Source organism: Seriola aureovittata, chromosome 5 (genome assembly GCF_021018895.1).
Source record: "Seriola aureovittata isolate HTS-2021-v1 ecotype China chromosome 5, ASM2101889v1, whole genome shotgun sequence".
In the NCBI taxonomy this organism is placed as follows: Eukaryota; Metazoa; Chordata; class Actinopteri; order Carangiformes; family Carangidae; genus Seriola; species Seriola aureovittata.
The window spans coordinates 4,050,270-4,077,952 of NC_079368.1; the positions used below are offsets into that span (position 1 = coordinate 4,050,270).

Sequence of the window (27,683 nt, forward strand, 5' to 3'; positions counted from 1 at the left end):
TGAAAAATTGCACACTGCTTTGCAGCAAACTGTGGCAGATTTGGGGCAAGCTTGCTTTAGTATGAAAGAGAATAACCATCTTTACTGCCCTAAAGCTTCTACTGTCTACTCCAGCTGCTGAGTAAAATAACACAGGGTCTACACACAACATGACAGATCCAAGATCCTCTAGTCTTGTTAGTGGGGCCAACTGCAGTCGGGAAAAGCTACTCTTGTGGCGAGAGGTTTTTTGGTCCAATAAAATAATGCAGTCATGTTTTAGTCCTACGAGAACACAAGGTCCTTAAAGTATTCAGTACAGGGAGCCTTGGCTGAAGATGTCCATAATGGGGGCTTATTGTTGTAATCTCGTAAGTGAACCTTGAGTTCAGAATCTGTCTGTGCTGTGTACCTCAACGTCTGTTGTCACCTGTCACTGTCTGGCCTCATGTACCTGCGCGCACATCTTTTACTGTGGCCTTGCTTTTACTGTGCCAAAGTGATTTATGTGTTTTATGTACTGTAAGTGTGTGTGCTTTTAATGCCTGTGAACTGAGTGCTTCATATTTATATAGTACCTGACAATGTAGAATAATGGTATCCTGTATGATGCTTTTACTAATATTAATATTCTCCTCTCTTATTATTATTGTGCTGCATACTTATAAATAATATGAGTATCTTACATTCTTACATTCTTTTTTTTTTAGAGTGACTCTGGAGCATCTATTCGGGGACAACGGATGAAAAATAGCATCTTGGCTAACACTGGTGTATTTACAGCAATGTTTATTAATGTTCTCTGCAACTGTTAAATACACCTATAAATAAAACCAATAATAGAATATATTGCTTCATAAGATATTTGTAATGCACAAGTTTTAAAACAATTGCTTTAAAATTTAATTAATGATCCATTTTTAATTTGCACCTTTTGTAGTTACCTCTGACAGTCTTATTGTCCTATTAGTGTCTTATTATTTGTAACTTATCAGTTGGTTTTACATGTTGCAATTTGTTTTTACTAATTTGTCTTTACTAATTGTTTTACATATTGTTTCATTGCTGCTGACTTAAAGTACATTTGCACCATGTACATGGATAACATATGAAACACTAGATTACCAGCTTAACAGAGGGCCCAAAACCCTCAGGGGGATTAAAAGCTCCAGGTTCAATGTGGCAATTGTTTTATTTTAATTTCATTAATTGCAATTTGTTTGGTAATACTGAGTGTACCAACAGCACAATATAACCTCAAATTAAAGTGGCTTTAATGTCACATCCTCTGCATAATCTTGAGAGTCATACACATTTGGCATTTTATTATGAAAACCTTTTTTTTTATTATTACCAAAAACACTTTGATGTACAGGTTTAGTACTTCTGGCTTAGTAGGAGACAGTGAGTGAAAGCAGCATGAAAAAAACATATTATTATGCATGGAACAAATTAGGCTACTACACAGAAAGATACTGACTGAAACTGCCTCCAGGTGGAGCTGAAAGACAACAGATCTCTACAGGTCAGCCTTCCTGAGGCGGCCCACTTCCTGCAGTAGAGTCTCTTCCTACATCTTCAGTGATAGTCATTCATATGTTCATACAACCCCAGACTTTCTTATTGGCTATAGTTTACAGCTTTATTGTTGCATTATTTAAATATTTCTTTATTGTTTGTTTTAAGATTGCACGTGTGTGTGTGTGTGTGTGTGTGTGTGTGTGTGTGTGTGTGTGTGTGTGTGTGTGTGTGTGTGTGCGTATTCAAAATTTATTTGCCCTACTGAGTCTTATTACTTTGAGTGTTGACACCCGTTTTCTCCAGGCTGATCAACAGTCATCTTGTTTTCATCATGCAGGCTGCTGGTTCATAGCTGAGGAGAAGCTTCAGAAGAACTGGAGGGTGTAGTATTAAATTACACAGCGCGCGACTTTGAATTATTCAACTAAATTGCATAATTATTGAATAATGATGAGTCATTGGTGAACGCCTAGTGCTGCAGGACACGCCGGTAACGAATAAAACCACATTTCCCACAAGGACTTGCGTTGTCAATAAGGAAATTGGTTAGGTAAATAACCTCTTCGTGTTACGAAAGTTGTCTTTGTAAACACAGCTGTTGTTCTCGACATTTTATCAGTCGTCAGACCGTCTTTACAGATGTGGAGGGTTCGTAATTGAGGTACACGACGGTACGCTTTTTAAATACGTGACATACGTGATACAGCAGCAACTCACAACTAAGGACGACAACTTTACGACACTTCATGTGAAAAACAGCAATTTTAAAGTAATATTGCTTCGAGAGAGCAAACGCGTTGGCGGCAACGTCACTTAAGACGTTTTATGAATTTATAAATAACACTCTTTCATTCGGTATACTTACAATGTTTTCAGTATAAAGAGAAACCGCGAAAATAAATGCTCAAGTTGTAATAGTTACCTAGTGCGTCAGAGCAACGTGAATGTTGGGCTGAAGGTGTAGCCTGCCTATTCAATCATGAGATGTGTTCATTTTCCCAGAAATGTATTTGTGCCTTTATCCACTGGTTTCATGACATTAACTGTATCACATATGCAAAAAAAAAAAATACTTTGACTTATCAGTCCACTCAAATCTTTACCAAAATCTAATATTGCTCTGTATAGTTGTTTGACAGGAGAAAGTTTTTTGTTGATTGGATACTTCTATTGACTCTCCACTCGAACTGATTAACGTGTCTCACTCCCACTTTCCATCATATTTATAGGCAGCAGATGCAGCAGGGTGGCCCTTCATCTCCCAGCTGCCCCTCCAGCTCAGACTGCTTCCCCCTCAGCCACCTCAATACAGCCAAATGTGGAAGTGAGACCTCAGCTGAACAAGAGAAACACGAAGTGAGAGCAATGCTAGTGCTACTGTGAATATCAGTCAATGATTGACGTGAAAATCATGAGACAAAGCAGTGATGTGGAGTTAAGTTCAGTATTGTAGACTGGGAAGTGCTTTCAGTTTTACAGCAGCTGTGGACAAGGTAAGGCATGCAACACATCTCTGACAAATGTCAAGCTTATGATAAAATGTCGAGTTTGATGTCAGGCTGAAATAAACAATGGTGGTTGCAGGTTAAAAGAGGTTCAACCACTTCTATCGCATTTTAATTTTGATTGCTTAACGGTATTGATCCTTTTGTGTATCTTGTATCTTGTAATTTAGTTAACATTCAATTTTGGCTGGTAGCTGCTGCTTCTATCCGTTGCAGGTGACAAAGGCTGAGCAGGAAGATGTTCAACACTGATTTAGTGAACACGCCAAGGTTAAAACCAGGCACAATTTAGTCTGATGTTGAAATGTAGTCACTGAATTATCAGATGTCTTAAAAACTGCATATGTTCTAAACAAGGGACATTCAGACTTCCTTTGACCTGCAAATCACCAGCTCACTGTTTACTGGGTGGTGACTAACTCGTGTTTGGATTGAATCAGCAACACAACACTCTCCCTGTCTGACCGCCATGCTGTCCTGCCTATATCTATTTAGCCCACATATCTGTCCAGGATGAGGTCCATCACGATCTTCTACATGTGCTACCTGTTGTGCCTTGGCCTGGGCCTGGCCTGCGTGGTGTGTGTGTGCGTCTGGAACAGCCAGTGGCGCGGCGGGTTCGCCTGGGACGGCAAGGCCCGGCAGTTCAACTGGCACCCGGTCCTGATGGTCACAGGTCTGGTTGTGGTGTACGGCATCGGTGAGTGACTTTTTTAAATTTAGGATCACAGAGTTTCATTTCTGTTTCTCACTTCTGTTCTTCCCTCTGACAGCCAGACAGTATTAAGATAATTACACACTGCAGGTTTCAGAGAGACCCAACATATAATTTGATGCATCATTACAGTAACATAAATGAGAGGTAATGTCCACAGTGACTGTTTTTTTAGTGCCACACCTAGTGATTGCAGTCACAGTTTTCTCTAGAGTGAAGTAAACATTGATGAAATTAAGTAAATGCCTTTCAGTAAGGACCTGCAATGTGTCTCCATCATGGTACACATTATATTATCTGGACATTATACTGTAACAATGGCTTCTGTCTGTCTCTCTGTAGTAGGAACTTCACACTTCTGTTAAATTCCTCCTCTGAGCAGATAATCTCTAGATTTTGGAGAACTTTGCTTCTTAAATTTGCATATGAATGTGAAACCTGAGTGACAAAGTAATATTCGGTCATTAATGCATGAATGATCTTAATTCTTTTCCTCATTGGGTGTAAATACAATGTAACTCCAGACATTTAATGGTGTAAAAGGTTTTTAAATATGTGAAGTGGAGGCTTCAGTGAAAATTGTCCTGTACTGTGACTTTCCACATGTGATGAACATTCATGAAAGTATTTTGCAAAGTTGTAATTATACATGACTAACAGAAACATGTACTGAGTTCGTATTTATCACTCTATTTCTGTTTTACGAAACATGTTAATTATGTCACTTCAATTATGAAATAAACAGTTGAAATGAAATGTAGTTTCTTTCAGAGGGTAACCCTAGGTAACCCTAACCTTTATATTAGTATTTGAGTGATTTAGTTTTTCAACAAAACACGATATGCAGAAACTTTTAGCCCTTGGTATGAGTCAAGCTCCAAAAATGCTATGCTGATCCTACATTTCCCATAATGCAACTCAGTAGCGTCTTCCCTTAGACTTCTCCAGCCAGATAAATGCCCATTGTCTTTCTAATTCCATGCCTCCACTTTGTAACATTTGTTAAATGTTTGTACTCTTCAGATCTAAATTGCAACATCAAGATTATTTTCTATTCTTGAATACATTTTCTATCTTTTCTGTTGGTGCCTCTCCCCTGCAGGAGCTGTGTTGTACCGCATCCCCCTGACCTGGGGTCAGAATAAACTCCCCTGGAAGCTCCTTCATGCTGCACTGATGCTCATCGCCCTGGTCCTGTCGATCGTGGGACTTTGTGCTGTGTTTGACTTCCACAATGCCAACAACATTCCTAACCTTTACTCTTTGCACAGCTGGATTGGAATTGCTGCCACAGCCCTTTTCGCCATACAGGTATGACAGGTATATGAGTTTAAATGTAGAGACAGAACCACTTCAGTGCAATAAGGTGTGCATGATTGTTTTCCTTTGTTCTCTCTGTTCTCTCTATCTGTGGGTGTCCATTCATTTGCCATATCCAGTGGGTGGTGGGTGTGGCTGGCTTCCTCCTGCCCTGCTCCCCCATATCACTACGTAAACTGCTGAAACCCGTCCATGTGTGGATGGGAGGCAGCATATTGTGGCTCAGCATCGCTGCCTGCATCTCTGGAATTAACGAGAAACTCTTCTTTGTTCTGTAAGTGCCATTTTTCTCTGTTACTTTTTTATGAATGCTTTGATTTCAGAGGAAAATTCTCCAACTGATTTTTTTTTCCACAGTAAAGGAACCGCCAATGGAACTCAGCCATACTCTAAACTTCCACCTGAGGCTTTGTTAGGAAATTCATTAGGAGTTTTGATTGTAGCCTTCGGTTTGGTCGTTCTAAAGATTTTGTCCAACCATAACTGGCAGAGACCGGACTCTCGGCCTGAGGATCTGGCTTACACGGTGAGACTATCAATACAGTATATGTGCATTAAAAGAGATTAGAGGATTTAATTTCACAAAGTGTGTTGTAATAACCCTTATCTACTCTCCCTTACAGCCATTGCTTCAAGAGGAAAATGAATGAATTAAGGAGATTTTAAAACTTGCTCACTGCATGACACCCAGCCATGCAAAATCAGGTCAACCACCAGAAGAGGCCAAGAAATTTCTACTCTGAATGCAACAGTCTCTGCCTGGAGTGTGTAAAAAATATCTGCATCTGTAAATATTTATTTGAAATTATATTTAAGATTGCCTTTCTGCCCAAAGAATTAAAAAAAAAAAAAAGTGTTTCATGAGACACGTTTTATTGTGGTGTGTTAGCTCTCCAATGATGCGCTGTAGCTTTGACATCGCGCTGTAAAGCTGTAACTGGCCCCAAGTGTTAAAGTTTGTGATAATATACTGTAGGATTTTTTTTAACTACAGTGAGTATACTGATGGTAATACTCTAAAACCTACAACATTGAATTTAATGAGCCAAAACTTTCCTACGACTTCATTTAAATAACAGTTTCAAATGATTGGTCTTGTGATTTTGATTCCTGTATCCAGAATCACTCATTAACACAACAAAGGAGCATTACAAATTTGTAGATAGATTGTGGCTGAATATTGTCCACTGCACATGTGGTGAACAGGTAAATGGCGGACTGAACTCGTGCGAAAGAATATCAGGAACTCCTGCACAGTCTCAGCACTAAGTTTATACTTAGACTGAAATATTTCCCCAATTAGTCTCTGCTTTCTATCAATTTTTGTTTAAGAGTGAAATGTCTGGCCAACTACTGGATGGACAGCGATACAATTAAGTGCAGGCATTAATGGTCCCTAGTGGATGAACTGCAGAAACTTTGGAACCTTGACTTAATCTTGCACCATCATCAGGTGAAAGTTTATGTGAGTTCAATACTTTGCCATGACTAAATACCTGCAAAATTAATGCAATTCCCATTGCAACTTGTGTTTAGTGGCAATTAGCTAATGTTAGTATATTACCATTAAACTAAGTTAAGATGGGCAACATTGTATTATATACTTGCTAAGCATGAACATGCTAGAACTGTAATGGGTAAACATGCTGATGTGAACAAGCTCAAAGTGCTACTGTATTTAAGTACAGCCACACAGAGCTGCTAGCATGGCTGGAGACTGCTAGTCTTGTTAACTGTTTGTTGCAGCTTTTGGCTCGAGTATAAAAATGTTTCTATGGTAAATATTTAGTAACGCTTTATGATACGGCCTGCGATTTACCGCGTAATTTCATTGTTCCTCCTAACTGTAGATTCAGCGGAAGAAAACATGACGATGGGGAACAAGGGGGGAACAACTGGGCTTTTTAGAGGAATGGAGAAATAATTGATTGATATTGTGTAGTACTTTCGTTAACTCTCAGGTTATGCACTTTGTATAATAAATGATCTAAAAAGAATCAGTCAAATTGTCTCTCATCAGATTTAGGGCCATCTGCTGAAAGTCAGCCTTGTGTAGTAGGGAAAAAACGGAAACAGCTTTCATTTTTTCTCTACAACTATAATGAAATGATGCTGTATGTGAGTTAAGCAGAAGTGACATTTTTACATTGTCATACTGAGAAATTATTTTCACTTGTGAGCTTTAATGTTTACTGCAGATTTTTGTTGAAGGTCAAACAATGACGCTGCTGATACCTTCTCAAGACTCATTGTAATGTTTCCCTCAACTCGGACAGGTGATCTGGGTCTATAGTCAAAAAATAACAAAGAACATGAACCTAGAATGTGGCCACAGGTGTGCTTAGACTGATTCCCTTCTAAGACACCCCCTGGTCCACCACAGACAGGATGTCCAGCTGTCACAGTTGCCATTAATAAGAAATTATTGCTGAAGTACATTGTTTGCCAAAACCACAAAACACAGAAGTAGAGAAAAAACCCAGGGGAAGTCTGCAGTGAACGTATGCACTGCAGGGTTCAACAGGACTGTGAAGGTGAAACCACTGAAACACAACAGATGTCTCGGGTAGAGGATGTAGACAGACTGTCATGTGTCCCGTCACAGGACACATTCTTAATATGGTGATCCTGGAAACTTCTTAAAAAGGTCCCATATTTTACACTTTTCTGTTGTTTCATTTGAAGTTTTGATTTCCATAAGAAGATATATTTGTGGTTTTAAGAACCAAAAACTGTTGTAATGTATCCCGGTGTTAGGTCTAGTAAAAACAGGTCAGTGAGCCAATCAGATCAGAGACTCTGAGCCTTTCTTCTGATTGGCTGACTGTTTTCTCAGTGATCAAATACAAAATATACCAGATCTCAGGTAAACACTCAGTGAAACCAAATCCAGCAATGTTGGATGGTGGGTCCAGGTGGGCGGGGCTTGGGGCATGGCTGAGCGCGGTGACTGCTTTGTTGTGACATCACAAAGTTACAGAAGTCGTGACGGCTTGTTTCAAGGCTCAGTGTCTGAACACAGGCTGTGTGCATCTCTCTGTGGACTGAGGCTTTGATACTTTCACAGTATTAATATAGAACCTAGACCTGCTTTATAATCAAACAACACATGGACATCTACCTTTATACTATATGGGACCATTAAAAGAAAAATATGTTTTAACTTTGTTGTAGGTTATTTGAGTGTAGACTAATTGGCAAAATGACAATTGTATCAATTTACAATAAAATCTACAACACAATAAAGTGAGTAAAAAGTTAAGGGGTCCGAATACTTTCTGAAGACACTGTATGTCAGTCTGGACCAAAAGGTTGGACCGACCGACCAACCACTTGTTTTATGGAGGGTTATATTCCAGACTACTTATTTGCTGGGTTTCGTTGTCATCATGATGTTGCCCAGAAAACATTGGAGACTCCAGCTCCTGGCCAATACATTTTTTGGCACATAATCTTCATAAAGCCACATTTTGTTACTTTTTTATAACACTTTATTTTTGTAGATTAAGCAAATGAGATATACTATGTTCCCTGTTTTAATGCTAAGCTGACTGTTTCCTAACCATAGCATATGGCATATTTACCATACGGACATCACAGCGGTATCAATCTTTTCTGCTAACTCAAGTGTTTTTCCCAAAACATCTATTCCCCATTGAACTATTAGACCTATCTTCATGTGTGTGATGCTATATTGATATGATTATTTTTTCTCATTCCTACCTGTTTTCTTTATGGACCAAGTAGCTTCCAAGTATCTGGATGCAGATCATAAGCAAACTCCAAACATAAACGGCCAGTGCAGGTGATCAATCCCTTGCCATAAGGTGGCACTAATAATCCCAATTAGTATATCTGTGTATGGATCAGTGAATTGCCAAGGTGTGATGTAGACTTGTGTCAAATGTTCCCTCTGATTAAGGTTGCAACTCAGCTGTGCAGAAAGTGAGAGAGGGGAAGATGAAGGGAGTTAACATAATACTGCTGATAATCAGTCACTGATCAGATGAAAGGAAGTGGTGTAGTAATGGATGTTCTAACAGTCTCCACTGATGCTGCAATGGCTTTGGGTGAAAGCACATGATCCAGATGCGATGCATGAACGTCTCAATGAAAGCTATAAATATACGAAACCAGTGTTATGAAAGGCATGATAAGTGCTAGAGGTGTCACACAACATCCAAAGCAGCACAAAGAAAAACCAGACTCCCCTGTTTTTCACGTTTTCTCTTCTCTGAAACTTTTATATAAGTGATATGACCTGAAGACACTTCACACATGAGTGTTCTGGAGGCCAAAAGATTTCAGCAACACTTTCTGTTAGTTTTCTACAGTCTTGATCTGGTTTGTATCATTTGAGACAATCACAGCTGTCTTCACAACACACAACACTGATTTCCTCCAGTTCACAAAAAAACAACACACACTGCCAAGTTTGCACCACAGAGTTTTTTTTAATGAGCTGTCTGGTTTATGTTACGAGGAAGAAATCTGGGAAGAGAAGGTGACCTAACCGAAACATCATTTTATTAGTTACATTTGTTGTACTTGGTCAAATTGAGCTGCTGCCCCGATGTTGGAAGAGAGAATGTCCTACAACACAAGGTGGCAGCAGAGTCGAGTCGAGTCCAATGAACACACTTCAGACTTCGAGCTAGGCTACTTGTGCTGCACTCTTGACATGATAAACCATATGTCATGAACAACACATATTTGCTTTCACACACTGTCAAATGAAGAGGAGTTTGGCAGGTAAATGTCCTCCTACACATCACAGGTAAGTGTTGCCTTCATGAACTTTCAGAAATATAATTGAGGACAAATTAATGTCAGGAGAGTAGAAACATTGGTGAAAAAAAAAAACATGGTATAATATTGTGTTATTAACATTAATTATGCTTTTATGTTGTACCACATGTAATTCAGAGTAAGTCAATTAGAATATCAATTAACTCCATGCCTGATGGACATTTCTTTCTCTTCATTTTGAAGCACAGTGCAGCTCTGTGCCTCTCATTTCTAAAATAAGAACACACTCCAGCTTAATTATCATCTTCCAGCCAAAAGCACTTGAAAATCAAACAAAGCATATTCACAATGGCCCATTAATGGGTTTTGAGGGAGTGAAGATAAAATTTAAGGAGCACAAACAACAATACTTTTACAATACAATACGTTTTATCTCCATGTACCCACCACTGAAGACTGATGAAACCTAAATTTATGGTACCTTGCATTACCAGGCTGGTTTAAATACTAAATACATTATGTAAATACTCTAAATATTCTAACTCTAAGGATCGTTGGTCTTGACAAAGGAAACGAAGTAAATGAGGAAATGGATGTGCAGAAATATTTATTAGTTTCAAACTAAATATAAAATCAATAGTTGTGACATAAAACAATGTGAAAAACTGACATGTGGCAAGACACAGCTTTGTAGTTTGAGGAAAAAGTCACCCGTGTTATCATCACTTTTTCAGTGTGTTCTTTTTTATGATGCAAAGATTATTCCATTATCTGTGAAAAAACAGGTAATGTCATATTTTCATGGCAGGACAGGAAATGAACTCTAACTGCTAGCTTGCTTGCTTACAGCAACTGAACTGCTAACTACATTTAGCATGCTAATAATAACAATAGATCAGTGAATTAAACCATAATTTATTGATTAGAATATTGAAATGATTAAAGAATTTAAATATTTTTTGTTATTTTTGTTTCATTTGAGACCCAAAGCTAAACTTCATGGAACAAAAATATTACAATAACTAAGTTTATAGTTTTTTTTATTTTATTTATTTAATTTTCTCTTTACACACGGGATATGTGACAAGATTAGCATTCATTTGGCCACCTATGATACATCTAAGTGCATTTTCCCTCTATTTTAGTCTTTTGGTCTCCACTAATTCCTGAGAAAATTAGCAGCTATATTCTGCACTATGGTCTGCAGCTAGTCTCCAACTGTGTCTGTTTTATGTTGCTGGGCAGGTATGGCAGGTGTGTTTTTTTTTTTTAGAGCTAGCAGCCGAACAACAACACAATGAGAGTGAAGTAAAATAGATGTTCTCCCATTAACCTCTTTTTCAAGGTTCTTTGATTTTTCAGTTTTTCCGACACTCTTTGAAAGCAGCATGTTAACTTTCTCATAACTATCAGCGCTGTGTTCAAGTCGGATCCGCTATTTCCACGTCCCAGGCCATCTCCGGTGAGGTCATCGTTAAGGTGGGCGGCAGTGGGCGGGGCCAGCGCAGCTCGGGTCCAAAGCCTGGCTCTGATTTGCATGAGAGGGAGTGAAAGTTTAGAGAGAAGGAGCAAAAAAAAAAAAACAGCTGACTTTGGGCTTTGGTCTGAACACACTGGGCTGCATTCAGCCTGTTACCGCAGCCTGCAGGAGCGCACAGCTTCAGAGGGGACTGTCCTGAGCAGCGACAAGAGAAGTAAGTCCAACTACAGCCTGACTATGCGAAAGTCTCCAGAGCTTGTTGCCTCATTGCTGTGTTGCTAATGGGACTTGCCGTGTGAGGTGGGGCAGTGATGTTTTTTTTGCTGTGCTGTGATGTTACTGCAGGGTTTTCATTGTCTTCAGCTTTGACCCTCACCATCAGGGTTTAAGATACCACATGGTGTCTTTTTGATATGGATTAGGATGTGTTTTCAGGACTAAGTTTTGTACATGATTTGCAGTATTTAAACATGAGAGCCCTACATTAAAAGCTTAATGAAGATCAGAAGATCAATCATCACAAACTTTGATAATCGATTATTTGTCATTTATCATGCAAAAATACAAAACATTTTCAGGTCCCAGTTTTTCCATCGTAAGGATGTGCTGCTTATTTCTGTTTTATACCACTGTAAGTAAAACACATTTGGTTTTGAATTGTTAGTCAGACAAAATAACCAATCTGAAGATATCACTATGCCCTCTGAGCTTTTTCCCCTTTAGTTTCTGGCATTCAGGTGACTAAACAGTGAATAGATTAATCTGAAAATAATGGACGGATGTATGTTAACCAACAATAAAAAAAAAAAAAATCAGTAGTTTCAGCCCTTGTTACATCATCAGAAGAAAGTTGCATCAATTGCAGGTATTTTTATTGTTTTTATATACAAATACAATATTCTCCTGATGTGAAGAAGGCCCCTTTGTTTTTCTTTTATTGGGTAAAATGATTTGGTGTTAAAAAGCATTGTGGAATAGAGGAAATGTCAGTCTAAATCTTTTTGGTGCTGGAACCTTCTCTCTGCGTCCACATGCAGTGAAGCCACCGTGTGAGCGCTTCAGAAAAGGGCAGGAGAAGAAGCAGTTGACATTCTTATAAACTGACATTTTGACCTTTTCAACTGCTGCATAGATCCCCTCCAGCAGCAGGTGGGACACGTCTGACTTCCACAAAGGTGAAAGCGGTGCTGTATATGGGCCACAAAAAGGCCTTCCAACCTTTCTTAAAACGCAGCAGTGTTGACATTAAGATAATGCAGTTTTTAAAGAGCCTTTTGTCTCTGTTTCTGAGGCGAAAGGCAGCACATGTTTCGGGTTTCAAGGTTTTCTGGTTCAGTGAATTTTTTGACATTTTATTTGGTGTTTTGAAGGAAAGAGGGGCCTGAAAATCCTGGATCTGTTGTTGTGATTGATTAAGTGACTGCAGCTTCATCCAATCCTCATCCTTCGTGAATATCAACACCTTCGCCTGAAAAGTCACGAAAGAGCTCATCTGTGTTCCGAGCTTGACGTGGGAAACATTCAGGAATGAGCTTCTCTTCTTTATGCAATGCCTCAGTTGAATCTTAGTTTTTTGTACATTCTGACTGTTTTTCTAATGACAACATCGCTGTTTGGGCTTGGACACATCGAGCGCAGACCCAGAGGCTGTGGGCTTCATTCCGTCTGTTCATTGTGTAATGTGTATGTCGTTTCGAGCTTGTGTAACCACTGCCACGTTACAATGAGGAAAGTAGAAGGATCATCAGCCAGATGTTGTTACACAAAAGCAGAAAAATTATGAGCTTTTAACATTTGATTGGTTTGTGGAAACGCAGCTGTTGACGAGTCAGTGGGGGATTTTAGTTGTGTGCATATTTTTGAGTCATGCTTTTGTCCGGCCATAAACTCTTGGTTATATCAGTCTTTGACTTGGGAATTTGATTTATTCTTTTTCTTTAAAGGTAGGAGATAGAAGCAGTGGTCCAACCATACATCAGTATTCCTCTGTGGGAGGTTGGCGTTATGTAACTGCAGGTGTCTGTTTCAAGCTGGAGTCCAGCTTTTCTTGGACTCCTGATCTGATCTGATAAATGATCACCTCTCGATACACTGTGGTTTGAGTAACTGCGCAACTGTTTCACATAAATGAATGTTTTGCTTCTTTATATCATCTATTGACATGTCACAGTAATAACTGAATCCAAAGAAAATGGAAACATTTGGGATGAAAATGTTTCCATTTGCTGATTTAAAAACCATAAGGTTGTTTATCTTGTGAAAGGTCCTCAGATGAATAGAAAGTAATGTGTTTTTACATTTATGTACAGCCTGCAATTTTGTTATTGTTAAAGCTGCAATTACTGACTAACTTTTTTGGCCACTTGGGGGCAGGGAAAGAAGCTGTAAACATTAGCATAGCATCACCTTATAAAGTTGTGTTCAAACATGTTAACAAACTATTGCTTGTCTACACATCTAGCAGAGAGAGACCAACATTAGCATTTAGTTGGAGTGCACAGACTCCATCTGGGATCCACAACAGGTAATCTGTATTTTAGTGCGAAGCCCTGTTGCTCCCATTTCCCGTATTAAAGTTATTTCATTACGTTTTAACACAAACACTTCCTGTAACTGTTTGTAATTAAAAGCCTTTTGGCGTTTAAGTGGACAGAAACCCCTTTATTTCTTAACCGGTCTTTTATTGCTGTGTGTATTGTCTCATTTCCTGTTGCTGTTGTTTTTGTTGTTTACCTGCTATCCAGATCGGCTCGTTTCTTTAGCGGTTAGCGATGACTCTCCCTCTCTCTGTCTTATATTTAGTTATTCGTCCGCCTCCTTTACTAATAATGATACAGTACATGTAATGAAAGTAGTTTATTTGCTGTAATGGAGGTGAGGCTCAGTGCAGCTCTCAAGCACACAGGAAACCAGGGCAGCAAGGTGACTGCCTGTAACAGGAGGTGCAGTCGGGAGCCCACGGTTGGCACCCATACATGGTCCAGCCATATACTGGGTTTATACCTAGTCTTGTTTGAAAGAAAGGCTCCAGATCTAGCGACAAATGCACTAAGTTTGCAACACTGCAGACTGCAAACGCCCGCCTAATAGAAACTGTTTGCGCCAAAGGGGGAAACGCCAACTCAGTCACGTGGCATTCAGGTGACCAATGATAGAAATATGATCAGTCAGTCACTCACATACATTTGGGATTATAGTGCTGCCCCTGCTGTTGCGGTCCAGCCAAAAAGGATTGGTAAAAACCAAAGCACAAGAAGCAGAGATTTTTGGACTTTTAGTCCAAAAACACTGGATGCTACATTTCCTATTGTGCAGCGTGATCACATATTTTGTTAGACTTCTTTGTCTGGTATATGCCCAGTCCCAAATGCCATGTCCCCATTTTGTAACACAGGCTTTGTGTTACAAATTTGTGGTCTCCATGCCAAAATCAAGATGACATCATTAAGAGTTTCTTTTCTCAGACTGTCAAATGGCTTTTATGTGTAAAATCGATGAAGTATCCCTTGAATGTTCCCTCCCATTCTTGTTCTTCAGTCTGATTCCTCTGTAATAAGCAGAAAGTACCGTTGTGAACAAATATCTGAGACATGGTTGCCAAGGAATTTTAATGACCGCTCCTCTCTTTTCATCTTTTCACCAGCGCCAACCAAAATGATGGCCACCCACTACCTGCCCTGCTGCACTGTCACTCTATTAGTGCTATTAAAGCTGACCCTGGCCCAGTATGAGCACCTTGGCTACCCGCCTGGTTACCCAGACCCAGAGCAGGAACAGTACACCGCCCCGCAGCTGGCACCAGACACGCCTAGGATTCAGCTCCGACTGGCAGGAGACAAGAGGAAGCACAACGAGGGCCGCGTAGAGGTTTTCTACAACAGCGAGTGGGGAACCGTCTGTGATGATGACTTCACTATCCACGCCGCTCAGGTGGTGTGCCGGGAGCTGGGCTACCTGGAAGCCATCTCATGGTCTCCATCCTCTAAATATGGGAAAGGACAAGGTAGGTAAAGTAAAGCACTGTTACCTTAATATTGTTTCTCATGTCAGGGCGGAGACATGGAAACACATTCAGTATAACAAATACTGACTCAATCACACATCAAACATCATCATATACCTCAGAATAAATAAATAAACAAATAACACATAGATGTGATTTTTACTTTGAGGCCAATATCGGCCGAACATATCACTGATGTAACCTGTGTGTGTGCATGATTTTTCAATTTATGACATATTTGTCATATTATTAGTTGGAAAATGATTCATGGTAGATGTTCCACAGTTTTTGGAGGAAGCAGCCTCGCCTTCAAAAGAAATATATTTTTCCTTTGTTTCCACTAATAAAAGGAAAATGTCTCCCCATGGAAGCGCTGATGAATCTCTCTTTTGTCTCGTCAGGACCCATCTGGTTCGACAATCTCCACTGCACTGGCAAAGAAAAGACATTGGCGCTCTGTCCGTCCAATGGGATCGGTGTTTCAGACTGCAAACACAGTGAAGACGTAGGCGTGGTGTGCAGCGACAAGAGGATACCAGGGTTTAAATTTGTCAACACCCTGCCCAACCATGTAGAGGTAAACTTGCAGTTCCTGAAATCTTACACACTCCAAGCTTTTTCATGGCATCTTTTTTACTTTCTGCCCAAAGGACATTTGTTTTCCTAACACCTTGTCAGCTGCTGACAGCTGGGCTTTATGATCTGTTTTGCTTTTAGTTTTTCTGTACAAACACAACTTAAGTCTCAAAGCCCTGCACAGACAGTGGAGTTTGTTGCCTTCATCCATCTGTGAACAAATTGGGTTTTTGTCACTCAGACGTAGATGCCTGTTACTGTACGTAATTGTTACTCAGCCGTATTCTGACAAGACCATTCAGGGAATAGCTGCATGCAATGTTTGACACCTGGTTTGCACTGCAGCAGCGGCATATTGGAACTCTCAGTAGAGTACATACCTGAGTTAAGGCCAAACAACCCTACACATCTGTCAGATCCAGATGATTATCTGGATCTGCACCAAATTTTTTACAAAGCTTTAGATCTCAACACTGTAAATATGTATTACTTTTTACATCAGGGTCCAAACATTATTTCCCTGAGAAATTGATGAAAGTGGTCAAATGTTTAGGAAAGTGAAAACCACTTTAACTTGATCTTCAACAAAATGTATTGGGTTTTTCCCTGGGTCATCCCCCCAACAAGTCTGGTGCAGATCGGTTCGCTTCTCTTTGCGTAATTCTGCTGACAATCAAACAAACAAAACAACAGACAGACACGAGTCATAACGTCCTTGGTGGAGATAATTATCACTGCCATTAATCAAGAAATTTTTCTGTTCGGACTGAGTCAGTGATCAGTTTAAAGCCTTAATTAATAATAGGGTATCTGTCTATTTCTAAAAGTAAAGCAAAGGCAGTAAAGTTGGTTATATACTGTATGTTTTTATATCTGATTGCTTTTTGAAGATACTTTTAAACTTAAAGAGGGGATGCTGCTGTCACCACCAGCCAGCACCATCAGACGAGTGTGAATGAACTGACGTGAATTAACCATTTTTAATTAGTTCATCCATCCATCCATCCATCCATCCTTCCATCCATCCATCCTTCCATCCATCCATCCATCCATCCATCCATCCATCCATCCATCCATCCATCCATCCATCCATCCATCCTTCCATCCATCCATCCATCCATCCATCCATCCATCCATCCATCCATCCATCCATCCATCCATCCATCCATCCTATGCCACTAATCCAGGTTGCATTCATTTAATATCATTAGGAATTATTGTTACATGCTATGCTCTGGGCCACATCATCTGTGCTGGTTTTTCCATCATAGTTTGGCCAGTGTGATCATGAAACAGGTTGAATTGCATTAAAAGTCAGTAATTTAACTTGGTGAACCTGGATACTCCCTGTTTTATAATGTCTGACTGTGCACGAGCAGAGAATGACAAGACATTTCATCCATGCAGCCTTTTTTCTCAGTTGCTCCGTGAGGGGGAAACTTTAAGGATATGTTTTCCTATTTTTTTATGAGACACCACATTTTTCTTCTTGTTATTTTTTCTTTAGGATTATTCAGTGTTCAAATATTGCAATCAGACACAAAACCATGCAAAGGTAAGCATGTGCATTAAAGGGTAAATTTAGTGAAGTAATTAATAGTTGGTGTTTTACGTTAGACCGTTCCTGCATGATGAATTCCCACATCTTTCACACCTCACACCCCCAGCTTTTACACAGACTTCCTAGAAACACTTGTCCACTGCAAGCTCAAGCTGAGATAACCCCCGATGACATCACTTAAGTTTTACTTTCAGACCTGACAAAGAGAACATCCCTTCTCAGGCTTCATGGCGTTCATAACTTCCCTTTGAATGATAAATCTCTCCTGGTATACGGCTGGAAACGACTCCGTACACCTAAAGTCAATAACCCATCCCGACTCTGTGTTTTACCAGTACTCCTTTCTAAATAGCCTGCAGTCAAAGTGTGTCAGTGAAAGTGAAGTTAAACTGGTAATTATTAGGTGTTGCACTCATAACTGTCAGTTGTCTGGAGCTGACGGACCTTTAAGAGCCACCAAAAGCAGAATGTTATCTTTCTGCTCACTGGGCAGGCCTCATGAATCCACATTCCAACGTTATGAGCAAACTGCACACCAGAGCTGAGTCTGTGCGTCTGCCTCTCTGTCTCCCTCTCTGACCCACTCCTCTGCTTCTCGGGAGAGTTTAAAAACTGATATAGTGTTTTTTTTTTCATAATGCCCACAAAACATGTGTGGTCAGCTCAGCAGAGCTTTTCTTTACTTCTTCCGAAAGCCACCGGTATGATTTAAGGATTGTTATGGTTAGCTGGAACTGAAAAACTCCCTGAGCTTGTCTGATGCACTCCCTCTGAGTGTAGCATTATCATATCAGATAACGATATGAAAACGATGTGAAAGAAGCTACAGTAGATTTTCTTAGAAATCTATCACAAATGTTAAATGAATTTTGAGTAAATTAGAAAAAGAGAATATAAAATGTTTCCAGCTGCTGCCGTTATGCGAATATTAGGAGTCGGTTTGTCAAGATAAGCAGCTGGTGTTGTTCATTTTCCAATCAGGTGCCATTGAAGCGTTGCAAAAGAAGGTGACCATTTTAAAAGAGCACCAGTCAAACCTCAAAGAGAATGTGCAGAAACAATCCCTTTCTTGTCTTCATCTGAGGAAGGTCACGCTTCACTCAGATCTGAAGTTTTTGTCAGTTTCTTTTTTCTTCTCTTCACCGAAGCAGAGGCTTGAGTGAATGTTTCAGAAGTCTCATGCACGATTAATTGACTAAGTCTGTTTCCATTGCCATTTGTTGTGTTAATCTTTTCCACCTTGGCCAAGTGCAGAATCTTTTTTTTCTCATATTTTTCTTTTTCTGTTTTTAATTTTTTTTTTGCTGTTTTCATTCAGGGGTTGTTTTTTACAGCCAAAATCCAAACTACATATAAAACTTGTTGAATGGAAACTAACCTGACTAACCTCATAATGATGAACCCTAGCGAGAATTATCAACTGAAACTGCAGCTCTCCTCGGCTTCATGGAGCTTTATAGTCAGTGTCAGATCAGTCACAGTTTTGGTTCACTCTCTCTGATGTCTTAGCGTCCGTTTTTAGCCGCAGCTGGCACCTGTTTTCCGCATCGGGCGTCTGTACACCGCCTGCTCAGCTCCAGACAGCCACAGTTAGAGACTAGCTGGTGAACTTAGTGGAGCATTGAGCAGGTACAGAGCCAGATATTTTGTGGGCAAAAAAAAAAAAAGTATTAAAATCAATACAATAGAAGCAAAGATGTCGTCTTTTTTATTTCACACATTCTTCTTTGTAAAAACCTGGCACCTACATTACCCACAGTGCAACTCTAATTCTGACTTCTTAGTTGGAGATTTCGGTGTGTTATGCCAGCAGCGGCTAATGTAGCGGCTAATGTCGCCTCGAAAACCTCTGGCCTCAATCAGAGATGAGGAGTGGGCTGCAGAGGTCTGGCGAGCTCACTTCCTTTCTCCACACCCCCAGATTTTTTTTTTTTCATTTTCTTTGTCGTCTACTTCCAGAAAACCTTTTCTCACATACACAGTGGTTCTTTCCCAACACATGTAAACAGACCTTGATATGTGTGATTGGTGGAGTTTCTCCATTCAAGCTGCGACTTCCTGCTCAGAGCTTTACAGAGACAAAAGGTAAAGATTAGGATTCCTGGGAGAGCGCGCCTGGAGAGGTCTAGACGTCTGGAGTCGAGCTGGGATAGCAGCTGAAAAAAACAAAAAAAAAATCAGACTCAGCTTTTCCATTCACTAAAAGTCACGTGATCTCCGCGCATGTAAAACACAGCCAACCGGTCCCTGCTGCCGCACAGCCGAGGCCCGGTTTTATCATCTGGAAGTGGTAATCTGGTGACTCACCCAGGCACTTTATGGTGTGTAATGGCCGCCATGACGACATGTCGTTGGGGGTTGTGTGGTATGGGATGATTAGTAGGCTTTGGCAGTGCTGAGGAGCCTGCATGTGGAGACACCACTGCTTTCTCAGGTGATGGCAGCCTCAGCAAAGTCACCCACAAAGGAAATACTCAGAGAGTGAGCTAAGAGGGAGGTGAAACATGAAGCCTTGCAAGCATGTGTCGCCGACCTTTGACCTGTGTGCTCAGGTCCCTCTCTGCTTGTGCTTCGTCTTCTCACATTCTTGAAATAAAAGAAGAGGTGTTTCATTTTGAGCCAGTTTTTTTAACCAACTTGTAAACCTAAAGAAAACAAACATCTTGTTTTATGAATCTGTTCTTATGTGGTCAGGAAAGTTCATGAGTTTTGCATGGATTCCACTGACTCCATATTTAGCACAGTGTCTCAGTCAGCTGGACAGTAAACAATGCAGGTTGACACCCAGTGTTCAGTGCCGCGTCTCTGGAATATTTAGCACGGCATCTCTCCAGTGTTTATTTATATATTCCCTGCCGTGCTTTGAGGAAAGTCTGCTGCCTCGTCTCGGCGTTCCAGTTTATGTAGAACTGGCTGCAGAGAGTTTCTGAGGTCTGACCTGTGTTCACACACGCATGCATTACATTCCATTTCAAACCAACCTCAACATTAAGAAATTCGGGGGTTTATGAAATGTGATGTTTGGCAGTTCCCATTTCCACAGTGGTCCAACAGGCTGCCCCATTTATCCAAATGATGTGAACAGTGATGCAGTCAGATGAAGTTCGCATAAACAGCAGCTAGAAAAATCTAGGAGGAGCAGCCTGTGAGAGAGGAATATTCTTAGCCATTTGACATTATGGGGAAATGGTAATTTAAATGGAGACTGGCTTCACAAAGGAGCATATAGAAATGTCTGTCAGCAGTGTAGGAAGTCTGGAGAGATGTAATTATGGCTGAGAATTGTAATCGTTGGAGCCATTTTTAGTGCAAACATCCTCAATTATAAGTCATCAAAAGCTTTTGAAAGGGGAGTGAAAAAAGGGTGGTAATGTTGAACTTTTTATATTTTTATTATATTCTATTACATTTATATTTTTATATTCTACTACCTCCTACTACCTACCCCTCTACTAACCTTAATTTCCACTGTGGAATATGTACCAGTCACTTTTTAAAGTAATTTCTTCACAAAATAAAAAACAGATATTACCTGGTTCCAGCCTCTCAATAGTGAGGATGAAGTTACCCAATTGGAAATTGGAAAGTAGAGCGCCACCCTTGTGCTACTAAAACAAAACTTTAAGTAAAGCCCTTCAGTAAAACCAGCACAACATGTGATCACAGCTCAAATTTGGAATTGATCTCGGAAGATGATCTTTTTGATAACAGATGCCTACAGGCTACATCCCATGCTGCCCTGCTCAGTTTACCGCTGTTGATCTGCGGTCCTGTCCTGACAAATCTTCTGTGGGCGTTGTGTTTGAACAGGTAGAGATGAAATCTCACTGTGGGGATTAACAGAACCATATATCAAGATATCTGCTCTTTGTTTCTTTTCTTCTTTCTGCATCTTTTCTCCTTGTTTTCCTCCTTCCTTTCATTCTCCACTGCCCTCTCTCTCTCTCACAAGTAATGAAGTCCCCACAAGCAGAGTTTACAGCTCCCATTTTCCTCTCCTAAGTCATTTTTTCCCTCTGAGGCGTTAAGGTCAAATCTTCCACTTTCCTTGGTGTAAACCTCCAATCATATCGGGGTATGGCGCCATAAATCACCTTGTCAACCCTTCTGCACATTTGTACTGTGAACTTGGACTCATAAATGCCTGCCCTTTGTGTCACAATCTTAAAATGGTTTTAACTGTTTAATTGTTTTTCACATACGATAGATAGAAGATGTTTCTGTGGTTTCGTAAAAGCTTTCACCCAGAGGCATCACATTCCCGCAGTACTATGCAGACGGATGTTTAGCCTCTGGAGATTCTAAAATTAAGTCGTCATCTGACATCAGAGTGGATGGAGCAGCTCACACAGGGCGGAGCTTGCTTTTGCAGATGGTGAATTTTTTAAAGAAACATGGATTTCGAGGTTTTAACTGTTAACAGTTAAGTTTGATTGTTCTGACTGTTTTTTTTAATGTTAAAATTGGAATAGAAGTTCTAAAAGGTCAATACTGTCCTTACTGTTTTACAGTGTTTTATTTGAAGTATTGATCCATAAGAAGATATATTTGTGGTTTTAAGCACCAAAATCCATCTTAATGTAGTTTTACATCTCCTCTCTTAGGTTACTCTTTGGAGCTCTAGCAAAAAACAGGTCGATGAGCCAATCGGAAGAGAAGCTCTGAGGCTCTCCTCTGATTGGTTGACTGTTTGAGTGATTGAATAAAAATATAGCACATTTCTGGTAAACACATCCTGCACGGTTGGATGGTGGGTCCAGGTGGGTAGGGCTTGGGGTGTGGCTGAGGGCGCGCGACTGCTTTGTTGTGACATCACAAAGTTACAGAAGTCCCGACAGCTCATTATAAGGCTCAGTTTCTGAATACAGGCTGTGTGCATTTCTCTGTGGTCTGAGCGCTTTGATACTTTGACAGAATTAATATAGAACCTAGACCTGCTTTATGATCAAACAACACATGGACATCTACCTTTATACAATATGGGGCCTTTAATTTGCTGTTCTTCTTTTGTCTTCTCTGTCACAATGTGTTACATATAACAAAAGGATTGTCCTGAAGTCAAGCTTAGTTACATTTTCAGATACATTATAAACCATATTGAAAACTAAGCACAGGATTCTGACTGAGCTGGAAATGTTTTGTTAAACTAATATTTCAAAGCTAGTTAGTGGATTTTTCAGCAGCTAGTGTGGTGCTAGGAATGATGATGTTGGTTGTATCATTCAGTGACTTTAGTTAAGACTGACATATCCCAACAACTATGAATTTTGAGTACAGACCTTCATGTCCTGTCCAGGAAGAAGTCAAATAACTTTGTTGATCCCATGACTTTTCATTTTGTGCCACCTGCAGGTCAAACTTTTAATTTCTCCAATGATTTGGTTTATAACCAGGTATGTGCAAAGCTAATGAAAGTCCCATCATCCTCAACCATACTTGACATTTCTGTTTTCTAGCAAAAAGGTCTCGTTAACTTTTGGATGGATTGCAATTAAATGTGGTGTGGATGTCCAGTGTTGCCCAGAGGATAAATGGTATTAACTTTAGTGATCCTCTGACATTTCATCAAGCGATTCCAGCAGCTCAACTTTTTCACTTACTTTTCACACATTGGCACAAACCTTAGAGTTCTGCTACTGTTTCTCAAACTTTTCATCCAGCGCCAATCTTTAAGAGAGAATTTGAACTTGTCTCGTACTTTGGTTGATGACCAATCACTTGCAAAACTCATGACATTTCCATCAGCTGCAGGTGTAGCCTACTTATTGCATCTTTAGTGCTAATTGAAAAATGCTAATATGCTAATATGTACTAAAATTCAAAGAGCTGCTAGCATGGCTTGTCTTGTTTTAAAATCTGTCAATGGATCTGGGTTGGATGTGTTCTCTTAAGATAACTTATGTTGGCATCTTGGAATATACACCTCACTGGATATGACTAAAAAAGTGATTTAGGCTTCTTTCTCTAACACATTATATGATTCAGATATAATATGATCTATATGTGTTTGCTAAATTACATTTGAAAGGACAAATACAGGTATTTTAGCAAATGTACACAAGTTAATGCCTTAGTTACAGCTGTGTGTGCTCAGGTTTTTTTGTTTGTGGCTCTGTCTGATGGTGAAAACCACTGACATGCAGTACAGAGGAGCAACTGAGAAAAACAGCTGTGTAGATTCATTTCTGAATATTGGTTCATCAGTTAAAACATCTGTTGTGTATTTATTTAGTTGGGTTTGTCACACTGTAAACTTTTTCAGCTCAAACGTTTATGATTTATTTTGCTGTCAACAGATAGCAATTCTTTTAATTTGAAACACAAAATGAGACCAGCAACACTACCATCCAGATCCTTGTACCCCGCAGTCACATCCAAGAGTGTCTTTGTTTTCCGCTTGTTTTAACGTCGCTTAAGCTTTAATTTTATAGAAAACAGTTCAATTCCATTCAATCATTGTCTTCATGAGTTGCACTTCAGCTCGGGGCTCGTCACGACTCTGTGAAACATCTGTTTTGGGTTAGTTAACAAAGGTTCTTTTAATCGACTCTAAAGGAGGAAATGCACACTGCGACACAACATTCTCTGCATTCTGTAAACACTGTGCGAAAACACATCATCCTCAACTTGTGTCGCAGCTGGTGGAGCAATCACCGTCTCTTGAGAAAGACTAGATATTAGGCCTGGTTCTTCAAGAGGGGGACTTGTAAAAATGTTGAGAACAACAGACGAAGCTGAAAATGACTGTGGGCTCTCGAACATTCTCAGAAAACGGCTTGTAACTAAATACCACACTGTATGTGAACCCAGCGTCTTATTCTGCTGCGGATGTGAGGTGATTTCTGCTGGCTGAGAGAGTTGTTGAAGACCTCTATTGGAACCATATGTTCCTAAGCTCCATGCACTTTGTTTTTTCTGGCAAGTGAAGTCTTTACTGTGGCCTGTATAGGACTTATGTACAATACGGTAGTTACTGAAAACAGTAGAGGCTGAGCTGAGGTTTGTGTCCAATGACTTTGGCCGTCCCCCCTTTCTTCAGAGACTTCCCTTCATCCAGTAAAGCTAGAAGGAACCTGTCCTTCAGGGTTTTCAGAACAACAGCATAAGAACGATGGAAAAAGGTTTCACCTGAGAGGAAACACAAATAGTGGTTCACAGGGAATGACTTGAATATTTTTGCAACTTACTTTTAACTGTAAAATCTGAGGCAACAAGATTCTTTCCATTTGACAAACTAAAAATAGATGTTTTCTTGCTTTACTCTGGCCTAAAACAACTGTAACTTTGGAAAATACCCACTTGATTTTGGTTAATGCCGACTTCTGGAGCAATTTTGTCCCCCACCCATTACAGTGAGATTGTGCTCTGAAGGCATTATATGATGGCAAGTTTGGAGAAGAGGATTGGTTACTTTGAAAATCGGATCCTAACCTTTAAAACATTATTATTGATTATTTGAGCTTCCACACGTTCAAGTCAGATTGTTGTTTTAACAAGGAGAAATAACACATTGTTCCTCTTAGAAATGAAAAGCTGAATTCATGAGCTTAAAACACTCACTTGATCTGTGCAGCACACTCAGAGGTTTCTACAACCCAACTTGGTCTGGTATCAGCATCTGATGAATGATATCCTTAAAGCAACTTACTTTAAGAGGCAATATAAGTATTTTAGTTGAAAACATTCAAAAATGAACTAAGACTTTCAACAGAATGTGAAGAAAAAGGTTTTGACGTGGTGTCAAAGACGTATATATTTTGTTCCTCTGCCGCCTCTACATCTTCCCTGTCTCTCTGACTGGGCAGACTGGTTATTGAATCGTCATCGTCAGTCTAACAACAACAACAGCAAAAGAAAATTACTAACAGTTACATAATCAGATTGCGAGGTAAACCTTTGTGGAAAACTATTCCCTCAATCCATGCAGGTTTGGCAACATGTCAAAAACTGCCCTTTGTTGAGGTTAAGACTTTTACCTAACATTAACTCAACATGAATGTGATGGTTAAAACTTGGTTATGAGTGGCCAGTGAGCCCGGCACACTCTCTGGTACACCACGATGACAGGGAGAACAAAAACTTTATGGATTTTCTGACAGTCTGTGAACCCACTGGGATTTGTCCTGGTCTGCCTGATTGCGAGTCCAACTATGGCACAGGGGAAGGGGATGGGGGAGGAGAGACCAAAGAACGAATTACCTTGCTTCTTAAGAGAGGCGTGGACACCCCCCGGCTTTCTGGTAATATGCTGCCCCCTGTTTGTTTCGAGTTGGATTTCCACAGTTGACCAATTCTAACACATTGGCCCCGTAAGAGAATTTTGGAAAATATGGGGAAATTCAGTAAGATGTAATGTAATCTCCACTTAAGGTCACAGTGGCAACTGTTCAGCAGAAGTTCAGTAGTCTTGGTTACAGTAAATGCACTTAATACAGTGGTAACTCTTGAGAGAGCAGCTTTAATCATCCAGGCACAGGCACCAGTTAAAAGGAGTTTTCTGGACTTACAGTATATGGTGCAAGTTATTCCACAAAACTTCTATCATCAATCGTGGTAACATTAACAAATAGTCCTGCTCTGCTTTTAATAAAAACTTCATTTAATGGGTGGTTTTCATGTGTATTTGCATGGAGAGAATAAGGGAATGATTACTGTGTAGGTTCGTCAATTAAGCAATATGTGATTGATTCGTTAAGTTGTTTCTAGTCTTTAATTAAGGTTTACATCATTCTGTGACAACCTTTAAAACCAGTGGTGACTCCCCTGCTTTGATGTGATTCATAGCTTGTTCCCCAGCTGTACTTTCCTTTATATTTATGTCCTGTGGTCCTTAGACAAGCTGGCATTAAATCACTTCAGTACGTCCCTATTGCAGCCATAAGTCATGGCAGTTTTTGTCAGCAGTCTGAATGCTGAAGCTCATTCAGGGAGTGAGTGAGTGTAAAATATTCTCATACTCTTAACCTGCCATCTTCTGATCACTGAGGCTTTCACCGATAAAGATGATGTCATTCTGCTTGATGTAAGTAGTGCTGCTCATAGTGGTAAACCTGAGAAAACTGTCTCTCAATTCTGCAGACCCCCTGCGCTCCATGGAGGGTTTTAACCTTTGTTAGCTACTTGGAATATTAAAGCTGCACTAATCAATAATTTTACCAATGCATTTTCAACAATGGATCAGCAATGTGAAAGTGGTCACACGTTGCTGTATTATCGCTCAACCTTTCAGTTGCTCTCAGCTGTAGCTACAGAGCATTTTAGCATTTTTCAGCTCATTGTTTTGGTTTTACAGCTGTTTTTGTGTCAGCCTGATTTCCAGCCACAGCAGGCAGCTGTTTTCAGCTAACAATAAAAAAACGCCCATAGCCCCTATAAAACACATATAACCCACTGTGTGTTACTTGCCCAGCACCAAACAGCAGACAGACAAAATTAGCAACAAGTTGATGTGGGAGGTCGAACATGTAGCAGCTAAAGAGCCAAATATTTTTTCTCACAAGTTGGTGGAGACCAAAACTGAGATAAAATCAGACTAAATATTGGACTTACTCATCAGGTGTACAGAAGCATCACTCCAAATGAATGCTAATGTTGCTCATATGTTCAGCTTGTTATTTTGCCCTAAAGTGGTCAAGGAATGAATCAATGCAACTTTAACATACAGTGAGTGTAAGTACACCACTGATGTAGTCATAAGATTCACATTTGATTCCTACAGAACCACTGCTTGTTTTCCATTTCCATGAGTTTACTCGACAGCTGCAGTGTTTTAGGAAAGAAAGGGTTGCCTCTTGTATCTGTGGCCTCCTGGTCACATGAGGAAGTTCAGTATTTAATGTTTAGTGAAAGAGATTACATGACCAGAGTGTAGTGCTTTTTTAAATCGAGAAATTAAGGCTTGAAGCAATAAAGGAACTTTTAAAATAGAAAACGAAAAGTAAAACCTCAAAGTAGCCTCTGAATCAGAGCTGGGTTGCAACAGATGAGGTCCCTTCACCTCTCCTGTTCAACCCATCCCACTAATGGCTTTTCCATCTGTGCCACTTCTCTTACTGGACAAGCAAAGACTCAGGAAGCCCCCCTCCTCCCTAGAGTGTGCCAAAACAAGGCACACATGTTAGAAACCTCTTCTTCTCTGCAGTCGAATGGTGATTTTTTTTTTTTGTCTGCAAACAGACACGTGAGGACCGAACTGATCTGAGCACTAAACAGGAAATTAATTAAGGGAGATTAAATGGATGGGAGAGGTATGAGGAGGGGGAGGCGGGGAGCTG

General features: G+C 40.0%; 2 protein-coding genes across 6 annotated transcripts in view; both read left to right on the forward strand.

Moving 5' to 3' along the window:
• Window positions 1-1,904: 1,904 nt before the first annotated feature.
• Window positions 1,905-5,906, forward strand: LOC130168923 (lysosomal membrane ascorbate-dependent ferrireductase CYB561A3). Of its 5 annotated transcripts, none has more exons than XM_056375276.1 (7): window positions 1,905-2,050; window positions 2,730-2,856; window positions 3,501-3,705; window positions 4,823-5,031; window positions 5,160-5,314; window positions 5,398-5,566; window positions 5,664-5,906. In XM_056375276.1, the coding sequence occupies exons 2-7, from the start codon at window positions 2,737-2,739 to the stop codon at window positions 5,688-5,690; spliced, it is 885 nt and encodes a 294-aa protein (XP_056231251.1). In that variant the 5' UTR covers window positions 1,905-2,050; window positions 2,730-2,736; the 3' UTR covers window positions 5,691-5,906. The 5 variants fall into 5 exon arrangements, with proteins under 5 accessions (XP_056231251.1, XP_056231253.1, XP_056231252.1 ...); XM_056375278.1 differs by having other exon boundaries at window positions 2,038-2,171; XM_056375277.1 differs by having other exon boundaries at window positions 2,038-2,161.
• Window positions 5,907-11,243: 5,337 nt separating this feature from the next.
• loxl2b (lysyl oxidase-like 2b) overlaps window positions 11,244-27,683 on the forward strand; it is a 44,756-nt gene continuing 28,316 nt past the window's right edge. The window contains exons 1-3 of the mRNA XM_056377011.1: window positions 11,244-11,483; window positions 14,913-15,272; window positions 15,674-15,849. Coding sequence (XP_056232986.1) covers window positions 11,327-11,483; window positions 14,913-15,272; window positions 15,674-15,849 — 693 coding nt within the window. The 5' untranslated portion in view covers window positions 11,244-11,326. The remainder of the gene's footprint in view (window positions 11,484-14,912; window positions 15,273-15,673; window positions 15,850-27,683) is intronic.

Excerpts from the sequence above, each read along its gene's own strand:
- LOC130168923 (XM_056375276.1), top strand. The coding sequence starts at position 2,737 with ATGCAGCAGGGTGGCCCTTCATCTCCCAGCTGCCCCTCCAGCTCAGAC. Across the intron at positions 5,032-5,159 it reads CAGCCCTTTTCGCCATACAG|TGGGTGGTGGGTGTGGCTGG; the intron begins GTATGACAGGTA and ends TGCCATATCCAG. Across the intron at positions 5,315-5,397 it reads GAGAAACTCTTCTTTGTTCT|TAAAGGAACCGCCAATGGAA; the intron begins GTAAGTGCCATT and ends TTTTTTCCACAG.